Here is a 17,389-nt window from a genome sequence, read left to right on the forward strand (position 1 = left end):
GTGTCGGTCGACACTGATGCGAGAACGGCGCGTTTGACCTAGGAGCATCGATCGATGCAATGTAGAGGTGTCGGTCGATGCAATTAGGAATTTCTTGGAATGTCGAGTATGCGTCGATAATCGACACAAGGAGTGTGTCGGTCGACACAAGGTGTTCTGTGTCGGTCGACACACGTTGGGTGTCGGTCGATACACACCCTTCGCATGTGTCAGTGTCGGTCGAAACCAACCTTCAACAGCAGCTGATGACATGTTGCTTTGTGTATTATTGTCTGGTTTGTTCTATTGTTTATTGATTGTTGCATGAGAGATCTTATTGCTTGTGTGTATAGCCCAGTAGATGGAAGGATTGTCTCATTAAGTATTTCTGGTAATACTTACGCCTCTCTTTTGTGTTGTGGCGCAGGTAAAGGCAAAGTGTGATCGTGAAATCAAGGCTATGAAGAGGAGGATGTTCTAGAGGCTCGGTTATTTGCTATGTGTCTGTGATAGGATGCTAGATTGGAATTTAGATGTCTAGAACGGTTGTAGGAATGTTGGTTCTTGACTTTGTTATGTTTTGGATTTGTTATTGGTATTGACTTCATGTTATTCTTTATTCGTTATTGGTTTATTGGAATGATTCATTTGTATCCGCAGTTTGTTATTGTTTGGGGTAAGTTTCTAGTAAGTATGATATCACTAGATATTAGGATGTATAAAAAAAACGGGTCAGATTGGTTCATACGAGAAGTATGGAATGAACTTGAACCGAACCTACAGATTCCGGAATGACCTTAAATGGAACTAAAGAAATAAAAAATCAGAACAAAGTCCTATACAACACCTAAGTAAATTTGTGCATACATGTACTTTAGTTATTCATATCCTTAAAATATTTGTTTGTTTTTCTAATAAACCATATATTGAGATTTATCAGAGTTTAGTAATAATTTAATTTATTATGAACGACGTCAAATATATATAACTGATTGAGGTATATGTTTACAAAATTGAGTATGATTTACTTGTTTGTTTAAAATTTTTGAATTATGTTTACTTTGCTAGCTTTTCATGTAGTATTTCACGTTGACAGACCCAATATGGTTGCACTTCCTTATGTGAAAGGGTTTAAAAAGAAAGGTATTCTTTTGGGTATAGTATGGCAATTTAAGTCGATCGCAAGTAGGAACATTAATACTCTCATATAGATGGAAATACATGATCACTCCGATAGATGTTTGCTTTCATAATAAGAAAATATATGTATCAATTAACGAAAACAAGAAGAAAAGAGATCATTATGTCGTCAAGACGTAGCCAACAAGCCATGAATCCATGACCACTGACCTAATTAATATGTCGGATCAAACGCTAATTACCATGGCAGACTCTAGAGAAGTTGATAATGATCTCTCATTCGTTCTTCTTCTCCGTCTCTTTCTCATGCAAATCAGCAGACAAAAACAACCAATCTACTCTGTATGGAGCATCATTATCGTCATCCTTCGACTTCAGTAAGACGTTAACCACGCTACTTAGTTCACTGTCATTATTCAGCTCTAGGTATGACGAAACCTCCTCCCCGTCTTCGTCTTCATCAATGAAGAAGATTGCATCAAACCATCAGTAGAAGGTACTGATCGCAAAGACTTGAATGCCTTCTTATAATGATTTGAACAATGCTCGGAGGTCAAGGCGAGTCCAATCTGAGACTCATGAGTCGTCATGTTCCTCTACCAATTGTTGATTCAGGGATGAACGGATGAGACGAGAGACTCTGAAGCTAATAAGCTCTTGTTAATTTTGGCTTTGGTGGTGTAGTATATATAGAATAGAGCGACAGGGGTTTCACTTTCGTATATGAAATATTTGCATTCTAACACACTTTTCTATAAAAAATTACATTCTAACACATTTTTGGACCACCACACACTTTTCTTATAATATTTTACTTTCTTACCCTTTAATTCTCTCTCCAAACACATTACTTCCCAACAATACATCCTTTTTTTTTTTTTTTTTTACTCTATTTCAATTCCTTTATAATCTACAAAATCAAATCTATATGCTTATATGTTTATGATTTATAATCTACAAAATCAAATCTATATGCTTATATGTTTATGATTATTTAGTTTCATGTTCAATATATATAATATCATCCATCAAATCTTTTTCATTTGTTATTGACCATCAGTTTTATGTTTTCTAGTAAAAATTATTCAGATTTGGCTACATTTGTTACAATTGTTATGAAATTGAATTTATGATTATGGTTTATGATCTAAAATTTAGGATTTAGGGTTTAGAGCTTAGAGGTGTAGGGTTTAGAGTTTAGTATAGGATATAATGAACGGTTTCATGCTTAGGTTTTTAGGAGATATGATGAGGTTAAAATTGTTTGATAGTTAACAATGACTACTTCACCAACACAAATAGTTTTTAGTGGACGTGTATAACTTAGCGTCCATGTGGACTTGATTTTATGGACATGAAAGATTAAAATCGTTTGATAGATTACCATGACTACTTTACTAAACCACAAATTGTTTAATTAATTAGGTATTCATATGTTTTTTTCTTTGGTCATCCAAAAATAAGTATCCATCTATGCATGTTAACCATCCACATAATAGCGAACAACATCAATGAATTTAGAAATTTATAAAGAATGTAATGCAAGAAGTCAAAAATTTGGTCTAAATTAAGGTTCAGGGTGTACAGGTTGGGGTAGGTCAATTTCACGTTTTATAGTAAAGGATCTTCATATTTCACTACATTTGTTAAAATTTCTATGAAATTAAATTTATGATTATGGTTTATGATCTAAGGTTAAGGTCTAAAGTTTAGGATTTAGGCTTTAGGGTTTAGGGTTTAGGAGGGTTTAGGATTTAGGGTTTCGAGGTTTAGGGTTTAGGATATAATATAATGAACGGTCTCATGCTTAGTTTTTTAGGGGATATGATGAGGTTAAAATTGTTTGATAGTTAACAACGATTGTTTCACCAAAACACAAGTAGTTTTTAGTGGACGTGTATAACTCATCATCCATGTGGATTTGATTTTAAGTATCCACATAAGTATCCACAAATAAGACATTAGTATCCACAAATACGTATCACATAATAAGACTTTTTTAGCATCTGCATTACAATTAACAAATATTCAACTATAATTGGATAATATATATATATATATAAGGTCACTGTCTCGTGGATATCATGTGGTTAATTTACGTATAAACTAACCATATGGTTCGTATTTTGTGGACACCATATGGTTGTAGTCTCGTGGACAACCTGATATAAGATTAGAATCACTCCAACTTAAGATCATACAAGGATCAAGTGATTCCAAGCTTATCTTGCGGAAGGTGGAATTCACGAGCTGGCTCTGAAGCACTCTCTCGTGAATCAAGGGGTGGTACGATGGATAGATGGGTGATTGACTCGCTCAATCGGTGGGATAATCGACTCGCTCGATCAATGAACGAATGAAGGATGTTGAATCACTCAACAAACTTAATCTGCAGGATTCTGAAGCACTAAGTGAATCACTCACAAAGAACTAAAGAACAAAGCAATACAAAGACTCAAACTTTGTAAAGAAGAAAACGTTTCTATTACTTTAAAATGATCAAGGGTCATTTACAAATGAACGAAATAATGAGCATATATAGGCTCACCTACACGTTCTAGTGTTCTAAAACAAGAAACAAATAACAACAATTAATAAAAATATGGAGTTGGACTATTAAGTGTAGAATCGGTCCAAATAAGGCAAGTGAGGTGTGCCTTGTATCTCGTTAACTTGGGGAGGAAGTGGTGACGTCTTGGAAGCTTCTTGGATACTTGTGGAAACTTGAATATGCACAAGAATATAATAGGAAGTAGTCGTTGTGCATTGATGACAATCGGGTCCGAAAAAGGCAAGTAATAAGATTGAATCCGCCTGATCCATTGGCTATTATTTCTTGTGAATATCCTCCAAATATTCTCTGGTGGCTGTAGAGGTACTCCTGATTTCCATATGTAGCTTTGGGACACGTCCAAGTGAAGGTAAATGAAAGTTTCTTTATCTGGCTTCAAGTAGATCAATGGACATGATTCAAAGGATGGTTTGGACTTGGGTCTCCACTTGAGTTGTTCTCCATGGACTGGGGACTTGTGGTGAATCAAATAGGTGTGTGGGCTTCCTCTAGGGCTTTGTCTTCAAGAACCATATTTATGGTTTTGTATTTTCTGTTCGTGCTCGCTCCATACTTCACCAGAGCAACAACCGATGGAGTTCAGGCTAGATGTGACTCTCACATCTTTAAAAACGGAAAACACTTCCGTTCTTGTATTGACCTTCCGGTGTTAGATTCGTTTCTACACTTCAGTTATGTTCCAGAAACCGGAGTGCTTGAAGTTGCATATCGTCACACCAACATCGAGAGTTCCAGTTGGATTGCTTGGGGGATAAACCCTACGAGAAAAGGCATGTTAGGTGCTCAAACTCTCTTGGCTTACCGTAACTCCACGTCTGGTTTTATGCGTGCTTATACTTCCTCAATCAAGGACTATTCGACTATGCTTCAAGAAGGTCCTCTCAGCTTCCGTGTTACACAACTAGCCGCTGAATTTCTTGATGGAGAGATGACTATATTCGCCACTATGGCGTTGCCTTCTAACACAACCGTAGTTAATCATCTATGGCAAGACGGTCCACTGAAGGAAGGTGATAGACTTGGGATGCACGCCATGAGTGGAAATCATCTCAAATCCATGGCTACTTTGGATTTGCTGTCCGGACGAGTCACAGCCACAAAAACAGTGAATGGAAACATGATTCTTGTCAAAAGAGTCCATGGACTGGTCAACGCGGTCTGTTGGGGGATTTTTATGCCCATTGGAGCAATGGCTGCAAGGTACATGAGAACCTACAAAGGACTCGATCCCATGTGGTTTTACGTTCACATCTTTTTCCAAACTACAGGTTATGTCGTCGGTTTATTGGGAGGATTAGGAACTGCAATCTATATGGCCAAGCACACTGGAATGAGATCTACGCCACATACAGTGATAGGGATACTTCTGTTTGTTCTAGGATTTCTTCAGATACTTGCGCTCAAAGTAAGACCGGACAAGGATCATAAATATAGGAAATACTGGAATTGGTATCATCACACTATGGGGTATATAGTGATTATTTTAAGCATCTATAACATCTACAAGGGATTAGCCATCTTGCAACCTGGAAGCTCATGGAAGATTGCCTACAGTACCATCATTGGTGTCATTGGATTGTTTGCGGTCGTGATGGAGATTCTGCAATTTAAAACTAGATGGGGTGATTTGTGGTGCAAGAAATCCGAAGACCTAGAAGCTGATCAAAGTGCTTCCATTGATGTCTAGTCATGTAGGTTGTCCTAGTTATAAGCATTCGTGTATTTTGTCCTTACATTGCTAAGACTAGCTAGTTTGTCATTCTTTATTTTACGTGTACGAACTATCAAACAGTAGTTTTTGAACTGAATAATCCAATTAGAATTGTTCGACAATCGGATGATTTTACATTGCTAAGAATAGTTGTGTCATTGTTTTCGAATTACGTCTGAATAAAAAGTTTTCAACATAAAATTTATATAGCGAAGAAAATTAAAGGATTTTCCATAGACCAAACTGAGCTAGCATATAAAGATGGATTTATGTCAAGCCCAATAAAACTAGTTTAACGACTTTGGTCGAAGAGAAAAAAAGAATTAAGACTTGAGAATCACGTACGTACGTACGTAGATCAGTTTTATAATGTCGGAGGCATTACCAAGTATTTTTATTTTTCAAATTCTGAGAGACTTTGTTAGAAATCATGTGTAGGAGAGACACTAATCAGAATTCAGAAGAATGGGTCTTGATTTTGTAGTTTCTAAAAGAAAGACTTCCAGGTTGTGTTTATAGTTTTGTTTGTTTGTGATTCTCACAGTGTATTATGGCTAGCTTGTTTTCATTATTTTTTTTGTTTTTATGGGAATGTAAATATTCATATAAATGAAAGGTTTGAGGTTTTACAAAAAAAGTTTCACCTAATAGATTGTAATTAACCTTTGCCAAAAAAAGAATTAAAACAAGGGAAAAGAAGTTGAATATGTCAGTCAAAACTGACTAGGTACGTACGTACGTAATTCTCAAGTCTATAATCTTTTTTTGAAGTTGTAATTAGTAATGCTTTGGTAAAATAGCTATCTGGATAAGATAACTAGTAATGCTTTTTTTCCCTTGTTTCTAATTCTTTTTTTTTGGCAAGGTTAACTAGTAGAGCCATTAGATTCCTGAATTGCCTCCGGTTTCGTCTGGCGGTGATGATATTCCTCAGTTCCTTCTCAATGGCTATGAATAACTGCTGCCTGCTGGTGTGGCGTAGAATTCTGGTTATGAAAGATGTTGTTCCTAAGCTCCCAGAGGTAATACACCACATCTTGTGAATTTGTATATTCATTTCCGGTCTTTTTCGCAAAACTAATTTACATATGTTTATTATTTTCATACTTCTGTTAACTAATTTCCACAAATCTAGTTCTACCGCAATTAATATTCGGAAGCCGTTTTGTTTTCGGGGATTACGCTTTTGTAACTTAGGGATTTTGCAACGCGATATTGAGATTAAATAGAACTCAAGAAAAAAAATGTTAGGAGTAGAAATTCCGATACAAGAGACCTAAGTAAAATAGTAAAAAAAGTAATTGGGTCGGCTCAAAACATGCAAACACAAACTACTACTGATAAGCTCAGTACTTAACTGGTGCAAGAACATCGAGCTGAGCTCCAAGCTTCTCTTCGGCAACCTTCTCAGCTTTGACTCTAAGTTTGTTAAGTTGCTTCTTTCGCTCGTAAACAGCTTGAGACCTCTCCTTCCTCTTCGTCTCCAGCTCCTGTTTATCAGAGATATCAAAACACCATTAATTACACACAAAACCTCAAAGCTAAACATTTTTCCTTCTTTCTACTTGAACCAGACTAGACAATCCTTCTTTCTACTTGAACAAGACTAGACACATTCTAGCAGCTAAATAACTTTCTTTCCATCATTACAAAACCTCACATCAACCAGTACAAGCGATCAAAGTGATCAAGGAGCAATCGAGACAAGAAGGCTAAAGAACTTCTATCTACCACTTCTTTATGAACAAGAACTAGACGCATTTTCTTTCTTTCTTTCTCTCATTACAACAAGCGATAAAAGTGGTTCAAGAGCAATAGAGACGAGAATCTATTGATCTTTTTCTCTATCTAATCACTTATTTCTCTGAACAAAGCTAGAAACGCACATTCCAGTAGATAAAATATCTTACTTTTCATCATTACGAATGCTCAAATAAACTAGTGGCCATTCGAAGTGGGTTAAGAAGCAATGGGGAAAAGAAGACAACAACAGTACACCACATACCTTGATGGTGTCGTAATGGTTCCACCCAACTTCAGAAGAAAGACGACCCAAAAGACAGTACTTGTGACCAGCTTGAAGCCTCAAGACCCTGAAGACAAAAAAAAAAAGAACAATGATTATAAATGCCACAAGTAATAATAACTTTAAGAAACCGAAAGAGGAAAACCAAAAGGTAAGGTTAAAAGGAACAAACTTGAGAGCATCAGGGATGACCATCCTCTTGACCTTGTCATATGGAGTAGGAACACCTTCAAATACCTTCAAACGTGCAAGTGCAGCAGCTCCACGCTTCGTTTTGTGTGGAATCATACTACAAAACCACATAACACATAACAACAACCATGAATCACTCAGCTATAAATCATCATTTCAACTGCATTGATATAGAATCACAAAATTCAATTGATTTCTAAACAAGTATGGCAAAGAGACTGTGATTTCGAAATCTAATAGGAGAGAGAGAGAGAGAGAGAGAGAGAGAGAGAGAGATTGGTTTACAAACCCGCGAACGGTACGCCAGAAGATTTTGGAAGGAGCACGGAAGTGAATAGGACCATGGGAAGGTTTAGTGTTCATACGTTTGCGAAGAAACCTCATGTACTTCATTTTCTGGCGAACGAGTCCACCGGAGAGACAAATCTCTTCGCACCGGACAATGACGACCTTCTGTCCATTGAGAAGCTCTTTGGCCGTGATCGAAGCCAAACGGCCGAGCATGTGGTGGCGTGCGTCGACGACAACGCGCTTCGCACATATCCCTGATCCTGACACCATTTTCGCCTGTGTTGTTGAGAGCTTGAGCGGCTGGGTGAGTACACTCAGGAAATTATATTCGAAGAGTTTTTTTCTAACTAGGGTTCTTGGGGGTATTTTCGTCATTTACCTAAGTTGTTCATTTTTGAAAATGGGCCTTATCAAATAGATGTTGTTTAGCCCAGTGTATAAAGGCCCGTATTCATGATCCATCGTTTAGGGAAATTTTTGTTTAAAAAAATGTTACCACAAATGGTTGGTCATCTGATGATTTTTATAGATATGAATTGCTTCAAACTATGTAACCAAAATGTTCATAAACTCTCTTTTTTTTTTCTTTTTCATAAACTTGTTACATGTACTTACAAGTTAATACATGAAGAACAAGTTTCATTACAAGAATCTCAAGCGGAGGCAAGAATGTCGAGAGCAACTTCCTTGAGAGACGGCATGGATTCTTGTTGATGAACACATATGTATTTGTTCCTTGTTCTCCTCAGTACTTGCCATGGACCTGGATAACATCTAACCGATTCGAAACACAAAACGGGTTCAGCTAAAGATCAAGAAACATGAGAAGATTAATTTGCAGGGTTTTTTTAAACAGACACCTGAAAAGAACACCTCCTTTCTGTCCCTTGAAGTTGTGGATGTAGTACACTGTTTCCATCTTTGGAAGAAGTGTTTGGGTAAGTGCAGCCAGTTTCGGGTAAAAGAACTTTGGATAGTCTTTTGTTTTGTCATTTTTTTTTTAAGGAAAACAAGAGTCTATCTCTACTTTGTTTCATTGATGAGAGGAAAAAAAAAGGATACATCCCGATCTTATGCGGTCGAGTTCTCCATTGAAGATGATTAGTTTTCGGTCAGTGTTCACAACAGCTTCCTTGTAGAGCTCTTCCACTACAAGCATCTCTGAGTGGCAAACAAAGGAATGAGTAAGAATGTGGATATGGTGAACAGGATGATGACGTGGGGTTTTCAGGAAGTTACCATTGACATTAAAATATGGGTATCCAACAAGGAACAGTTCGTCTTCTGACTTCACTCGATCCACCATTTTTACTCTCTCAAAGAAACCAAAGTCCTCAAAAAGAGAGGGTTTTGTTAGATAGTCCAACTTAAAGTAAGTTCCTCCAAAGACAGTCTTTTGAGCAAATTTGACTTCGTTTGCTTCCGGGAAGAACTGAAGTCAAATCATGTCAAGCAAGCTATTTTAAAAAAGACTTTGATAGACGTTAAAGCTATCATTATTTGGATATAACAAAAACAAGTAGATTACATACAATTCTAGTGGTTCGAGCCTTCTCAGGAGGTAATAGGCGGTCACAAAACTCGCGTATCATATTTATACTTTCTGTCATTTCTGTAGCTCCTTCACCATCACCTAACACACAAGTAAAACAGAACATAAAACAATGTTGCTAAGATAACAAAAGCCAAAAAAAAAAAAAAAAAGCCTTCACGGAATTAAATTACATAAGGTGAAAAAGGATTATAACCTGGCACAGATGCTAGACCAGATGTTGGGAACTCAATTTCCTGTAAAAGGGTTCCCTTGGATCACGACAAATAACTGTGTTTCGTAGCCTAGATCGATTTTAAAACAACCATTGCAAAACTCACCATTAACTGTTTATCATCCTTCATAGCCAATTCAACTGCTTCTTTAGCCTATATTTTTCAAGCAAAATCATCACCCAATCTCAGTTTTGCTTTACTACCAATGTTGCATAAGAAACCTGAAATCTATAATCCTCTCTACCACAACACTAATGACTTCAGAAGGGAAACTCATACAATGAAGTTAAACATCAGTTTAAAGTAGTAATACATAAAACTCAATATTGCTCTAATGACTTCAGAAGGGAAACTATACAATGAAGTTGACATCAATCTATACTGATACATAACTCAATACTGAAGTTAAACATCAGTTTAAAGTAGTAATACATAAAACTCAATATTGCTCTAATGACTTCAGAAGGGAAACTATAAAATGAAGTTGAACATCAGTCTCTAGTGATACAAAACTCAATATTGCTAGTTGGTTTAAGACCCGCAAAGAGATTAAAAAAACCACAAAATCACACAATGAAAAGCTTACTTGGTTAATGAGCTCAACGTAATCACGAGGAAAGGATACATTCTCCACAGATGTGTTATACCCTCCAGAAACAGAACAAACTCTAAACTTGAGATTCCTATCCGTCTTGGTGGCATCATTGTTCTTCCAATTTAGACTACACGAAACATTCTACAAAACGCAAAGGGGAAACACAGTCAACTGATTTTAAAAAAAAAGAACACATCATGGTGAATGGGTCAATTCTGTTGCTGTAAAACCAAGAAATGCATGATTATAACTACAGATACAACAATTATCAAAAAAACATAAAACTTCACTGGTTTAGATAATTATTACAAGTCTAAACAATCTAGAGACCGAAACGAAGCAAATGGACCATTATAATCAAAGGCTCAAAGCTAATTAGGATTTTATGGGACTAAAGATAGCCTAAACAGAGAACCGGAGAGAGGTAAGTAGTTGAAGACTGATTCAATCAATACTGATTAGTGATTACTAAAAATAAGAAATTATGAGGAAGGAACCTTAACTGATGTACCTTTGAGTTAGAGACCAGAGTTCCGGTTAGATAAGCCGGTGAGACTGTGGTTGCGATGGAGAAGGACGGTGACATTAGGACCATAGAAATTAAACTGTTTTTTTTTTTTTTTTTTTTTTTTTTTTGGTAATGGTTCAGCATTTTGTGGAGTTGGGAGTATTATTTTTAGCCAAAATATTTGTGGAAGGCAAAAAAATCCTTGTAATGTATAATATTAATTGAGAATATTCAGAAAATAACTAAAGAAAATTGTTAAATTATATAGAGTGAATTATGAGACATTTTTTTTATTAATCTGAGTTATTCTTCTATGTATTTTAAATTTACATATATTTCAAATCAATAACATTCAAACATATCTTACACTTACCTTTTTTTGTGCACCCAAAAAATAAAAACAGTTTACAAATCTATTTTAATATAAGATGCCTAGAGATTAAAAATAATTGCTTTTAGACAATGAATCAATTGAAAATATTTTATTTTATGGTTGAAAATTGGTAATGCCTTCGGTTAGATTAAAGACTTGATACTATTGGTTTTTAACTTAGTCTGAAAGACAATTCATTATTTTATTAATGTATTATCTTTAACTTTTTTGTCAAAAATGTATTATCTTTAGCTATTATTTTCTAATGATATCAAGTAATATATAATGATAAATGTTTTATTAAAAAATAAATTATCCTTTTTAATAGTGTAATAGATTTCTAGAAGCCAAAACCTAAAAATAAAATACTAGCTCATATATATTTTTGCACTATATATGTTTCCAATTTTCAAAACTCTGTTCTGCTTAAAGAAAATAATTGAACTTGTCGACTTTAATTGGACTAGACCAAGTTAGGTCAAAGAAAGTGAAATTGGGTTGGGCTAGATTAAGAGCTTGGGAGAATGAGACCGGTCCACCTGAGAGCTTCATAGGATATAAACTTCAATATTCATGTGTTTGCATTGCCACATTGGATGCTTGTTTGGTATGTATGTTCAACACAAACACACAACAAGAAGAAAAGGACTTCTATTGGAAAAGGAGACCAAAGCAATTAATGATGACAATCAAAGCGTTAAATGCACGAAGCAATCACATCGCGTGCAACCATGCATATTATGAATGCCTTCATAAAGGATCTCCTTTCGTTTCATGTTTATTGTCTCTCTTTTTTTCATGTATTTTTTTTTTAAAGGTCTGGTATTGACAAGATATTTGAATATACGAATCCATTGTATTTGTACACATGAAGATTTCTAGATAATGGATCTGGAAAAGAAAAAAAAAAGATAAAACAATGTAATTCAAAAAACAAAAACAAAACATAAGTGTTGTTGTATAAACTTTTATTTTTATAAAAAAATTAATATTAAATTATATTAAAAAAACGTTTTTACATTGCCAAAGAAAAACGCTTCTTAAATAATTCTAGCACCAAGTTAGAAAAACAATAACTTAATAAAATCTGGTGGCAAACCAAATTTGAATGGTAGCATCATCTCCATTCCCGATTGTGTTGAACCGGCTATGAACATCTTTGTCGATAAACTTGACAACCTTTTCCACCGTAGAAGGTTGCTCTCCATGAAGCCTGTCATTCTTCTCCCTCCAAATAGAATGTAATGTATTCTGAAAAGTATAGCTAATGAGAAACTTTGTTGTCTTGTCAAGCCCATTACCTCCAAACAATGCCACAATCTCTCGCTAGATACAGTGTATTTGTTCAAGAGAAGCACCCTTGCTAGCTCCCACACCTTACGTGAAAAACATTGAAAGAACAGATGTTCACTAGTTTCCATGGGATGATTACAGAAAGTGCAGCTCGGGTTAATATTTGAAGTCCATTTTTGCACCTTGTTTCCTGTTGAAAGTTTGTTTTTAACCACCAACCAAGTGATAAAAGTAAATTTCCAAGTAGCATAGGGGTACCAGATCGCTTTGTAATCATCCATGACTCGTTTAGCAACCCAAATGAAAGACCAAGTATCCTTAGACCATCTCCAATGGATTTCCCTATTTTTATCTCTAAAATAGAGAAACTTTATAATATAGTTGAGTTTTACTCCAACTCATCTCTATTCTCACCTATAAAATAGAGATTGCTATTTTTTCCTCTATATATAAAGAAACTCTATTTTTTTTTCCTCTATATATAGAGCAAAAATATAGCAATCTCTATTTTAGATGTGCGAATTGAGGTGTGTTGGAACAAATCTGCCTCCAAAATAGATATTGCTATATTTTTTTCTATATATAAAAACAAATAAAGAGAGAGGTTGGAGATGCTCTGAGTCGTAAACTTTCTGCAATAGGCATTATTCCTCTTTTTCCATAGGACAACATCTCGCTCCAATGTAATCCTCAACATCTTGTGCTTTTGTATCTCCTCCTCCACTTGAAGTTGTTTTAACAACTAATTCTTTTTTTGTTGTTTTAAAAAGTTTTTCTATAGGAACATATTTATCAAAATGATACTATCATAACATATATATGTGAGCTTTGCCTTAAAGGTAAATTATGAAATTTAATTATTACATGTTAAAAATGTAGAATGATATTTTTGTTAAACAATAAAAATCTCTAGAATACCACTCCTTATAAAACAAAAGGAGTTTTATTTTTCAAAAATACCAAAACATATTTGGAAAATTTTATATATATATATATATATATCTATGTTCTAAAAAAAATATACGTTAAATTGGATTTGCCTCTGTTTAAGATATCTAACTTTTTAATTTCAAGCTTTACCGGAATTGAAACTCCGAATACCCAATATTCCAAATCAAACCAAATCTAAATGCAGATGTTGGATGTCCTTTGCTTATATTGTTTGATTATCTTTCATAAGTTGACTTTTGCATTTCCCCTTTTGTTTTCTTTGCAAAACATTCTTTGTATTTTCTCTTTTCTGTTACATCATGATTCCGAAATTAATTACCAGGTAAATCTATGAAGAAAAAGTTACACCATTCCGTTGCAATATCTAAACCAAAGAACATCACACATCCACGTACCTACCTACCAGTGGTTCACTCATGTTGCTTATGGCCTTATGATAATAATTTTCTTTCACATTTCCATCATCTCCGGGAGGAAACAAGAATTCCCACAAAAATCTCAGCCTATCACTGATTACGCTCCATAAAATCGCTATGCTCACCTTCTCTGCCTCGATTAATGATTAATCTCTGCCTAGTATCGATTATCCGATTATACCGTTTAATCCGATTAATTCCCACATAATTTTGTATATACCGATTATTTTTGGAGTCATATATAAATCAAATCTATATATTTTTGTTATTTAGACATTTAAATTAAGAGTGTATGATGTTTTACAATAACTAATGTACAAACTTTTAATTAATACATATAGCTAATACTATATTTTACTGTAATTTTAAAGATAATACTATAGCTTTATATTTTATTTGATATTTTTCTTTTTACATAAACATAATTATACATATATTTAGTAATATATATTTTTAATTTACTATTAATTTAATAAAATAACTCAAAAACTAGTCCCCGATTAATCCCCATTTAATCTCCTATTTTCTCGCTAGGCGCTAGACCCACTCCGACCGCCCGACTAGCGCCTAGCAATTTCTAAAACAGATTATATCTTAAACAGATTTTATACTTTTAAAGTTTTAACTTATATGAAAACGTTGAAACGTGGCGTTCAACTTTATAATATAAAACTAAAAAATCATGAAAAAGTAACTTAATTTCATAACACATTTAAATTCATGATCATAGAATGGTAACAGAAGTAAAAAATAGGGGATTGTATATTGCTGAAGTAAAACCTAGGGCTGGGCATTCGGGTAACCCGTTTGGGTTCGGATAAACGGGTTTAGAAAAATAGAATCTATTGGATAGTTTTAGATATATGGGTTCGGTTCGATTTGGGTACTATCGAGTTTGGGTCGGTTTGGGTTACAAATTTTAGAACCCGATTAGTACCCGAACTATCAGGTACCCAAAAAAATATAATTAAAATTAATTAAATTTAAATAAATTTAGTTAAATTTTGACTTATGTGACAAAATATTTAAGATATTTTTATTATTTTTGATATTTAGGTATCAAACTAAATGAAATATTCAAAATTATAATCATAATTTTGGGGTAATTGCATTATATTAATGATAAATATTAGAAATATGTTTATATGTTCGGGTTTAATGGGTACTCAAACGGATATCTTAATCCGAAACCACGAGTATTAGAAAATAGAACCCAATAAAATTTTATAGGTAAACTTGTACCCAACCCAAACCCGGTTTTTCGGATACGGTTTTTATGCCCAAACCTAATAAAACGCACACCCATTGTTACCAACTTACCATTAAGTTAATTTTTCTTTATGATCTAACGAACTCTTAAAAACAATATTTTTTTAGAACAAGGCTTCGATTGTTTGTTTACATTTACAATGTGTTTTTGTACGGGAGGAGAAGAGTTTTGGACCCGGTCAGTATAAGTGATTTATGCTCAATTTTGATGTTTAGCTAATTAGAAGCAATCATAGAAGGGATTCAAAATAACACACATAGAACAAAACACAACATTGGATATTGGTAGTGCCGACTTGCCAAAATAAAAAAATAAACGAGTGAGTGGACTGAAGAAAGATTTGACTTGGTCGACTAAAAAGCACATTTTATTGTGTTAAAGATAGATACTAAAAAAAAGACAATGCTTTTGTTTGTACCTAAAAGCCCTAATCAAAATTGAAAGGTAATAATGGAGGTGGAGAAGACATAATTTCACAGAATCATCTCCGCATCCTCAGCTTTTGATATTATTAATTACATTTTTTATAATTAATCTTCTTTAGACCCACCCATCATCTTATATATTTTATTTGTGAATTTTTAAAAATACTCTTTTTCCTATGTCGCTTTTCAAAAATACTGGTGTATATTTTCAAAAATATCTATTTATAATATATAAAATAACAAAAATCTAAACTTTATATCCTAAATATTAAATCCTACCTTCTAAAAATTATACCCTAAATGTAAAATAGAGAACTCAAACCTAAAAAAATTCTAAAAATTAATTTAACATATTATTATTGTGTAAAAAAAGAGTAAAAATGAAAATGTTAAAAGATGGTATTTTTGAAAAGAGTATCAAAAAAAGAACATTTATAACAAATTCTCTATTTTATTTTAAAAATTCATTAATTTTTGCTTTTGTTTTTGTTTTTTTTTTCTGAGAAGTGAATTCTCTATTTCCTGGTTTCAACATTACGTTAAGAAAACTTGTCGTTTATTCAAAGATTTTTATATTACAAGCATCTCCAACACATTTCTTCATTTTTCATTCTATTTTAGAGTTTGACTTTTTTTTAATTAACCACATATTAATTAGAAAGAAACTTTAAGATTGGTAACTGAAGGAGAAGAGTTTGACTTTTTCCAACTTATTTCTCTATTTTCTAAGCTAAAACAAATATTTCAAATATTTTTTTAATTATAAGTTTTTATAGTGACCCTCTATTTATTAAAATTATAGATTTCACCCAAATATAATATTTAAGATATAAACAATAATTTATCATATTATTTTTAGGGGAATTTTCAGAAATACTTATTTTTATGTCACTTTTCAAAAATACCCTTTCATATTGTCTATTTTCAAAAATACCCTTTTTAATATACAAAATGACTAAATTCTAAATCGTAAATTCCAAATACCAAACTCTATCTTCTTAAAACTATAACCTAAATGTAAAATAAAGAACCTAAACCTAAAAAAAATAAAAATTAATTTAACATATTGTAGTTGTGTAAAAGAGAGCAAAAATAAAAAATATTCAAAGAGGGTATTTTTGAAAAAAGATATCTCAAAAAGGGCATTCTAACAAATTCTCTTATTTTTATTTCAATTTTCTTATACAACAAAATTACAAACACAACATTCATTAATTATTATAAAACATAAGACATAGATATCTGTTTATCCATAGTCATATACATATATTAAAGAACAATTCTAATATTAAATTTAAAAGATTGATTTGCAAATAACAAGGTTTAACTCTAAATTTGAGAAATAAATTGAAAATCTCCAAATATATAGGAAAAAAATAGAGATCTCCAATTTGGAAAAGTTTATTTTTTTTTAGATAGAATTTAGAGATGAAAGTGGAGTGAAGTTTGAGATAATCTTGTCGAATTAGTTTATTAATAAATTTGTTATTATTATGTTTTGGTTAAACTAAACGAATTACTACACTATTTATATTTTTCAATGGAAAAGTCTATCTTTAGAAGTTTCCACTACGTCGGTATATGTATGGACACACATCGACTTATTAAGTACGTGAACGTGAATGAAGTAACGTTGAACGTGACTCGGGCCCTACTTGGTTCAAGCAAATAACACTAATCGAAATCTCACGCAAAACGCAACACAACCCCCAGCTAACAAACTCTACAAAATCTGATCTCAAATAAATATATCGTTACTATTTTAGATGGCCGAGTGTGACTTTAATAGTAAGTAAGGCATTTTTCATAAAATTAAATTAATGAATCTGCCCAACTTATTTGTAGCCTAATGGTAGTTGGAGCCTAAATAAGGGTGCATA

General features: G+C 33.3%; 2 protein-coding genes and 1 pseudogene across 2 annotated transcripts; 1 reads left to right on the top strand and 2 right to left on the bottom strand.

Annotated features, from left to right (window-relative positions):
- The first annotated feature begins 4,133 nt into the window (after positions 1–4,133).
- Positions 4,134–5,378, top strand: LOC104728707 (cytochrome b561 and DOMON domain-containing protein At5g48750 pseudogene; annotated as a pseudogene).
- Positions 5,379–6,602: 1,224 nt separating this feature from the next.
- On the bottom strand, positions 6,603–8,257 carry LOC104725362 (large ribosomal subunit protein uL13w). The gene is made up of 4 exons (XM_010444025.3): positions 7,910–8,257; positions 7,601–7,717; positions 7,408–7,495; positions 6,603–6,892 (listed from the first exon to the last, which is right to left on the bottom strand). Exons 1-4 carry the CDS (start codon positions 8,179–8,181, stop codon positions 6,749–6,751), a joined length of 621 nt encoding a protein of 206 aa, XP_010442327.1. The 5' UTR covers positions 8,182–8,257; the 3' UTR covers positions 6,603–6,748.
- Positions 8,258–8,471: 214 nt separating this feature from the next.
- Positions 8,472–11,064, bottom strand: LOC104725363 (protein LPA3). The gene is made up of 9 exons (XM_087473443.1): positions 10,785–11,064; positions 10,265–10,414; positions 9,784–9,831; positions 9,660–9,699; positions 9,444–9,544; positions 9,151–9,343; positions 8,974–9,072; positions 8,772–8,889; positions 8,472–8,685 (listed from the first exon to the last, which is right to left on the bottom strand). Exons 1-9 carry the CDS (start codon positions 10,923–10,925, stop codon positions 8,565–8,567), a joined length of 1,011 nt encoding a protein of 336 aa, XP_087329569.1. The 5' UTR covers positions 10,926–11,064; the 3' UTR covers positions 8,472–8,564.
- Between the last annotated feature and the right edge of the window lie 6,325 nt (positions 11,065–17,389).

Source organism: Camelina sativa, chromosome 11, assembly GCF_030686135.1.
Source record: "Camelina sativa cultivar CO46 ecotype springtype chromosome 11, ASM3068613v1".
NCBI classification, from domain to species: domain Eukaryota; kingdom Viridiplantae; phylum Streptophyta; class Magnoliopsida; order Brassicales; family Brassicaceae; genus Camelina; species Camelina sativa.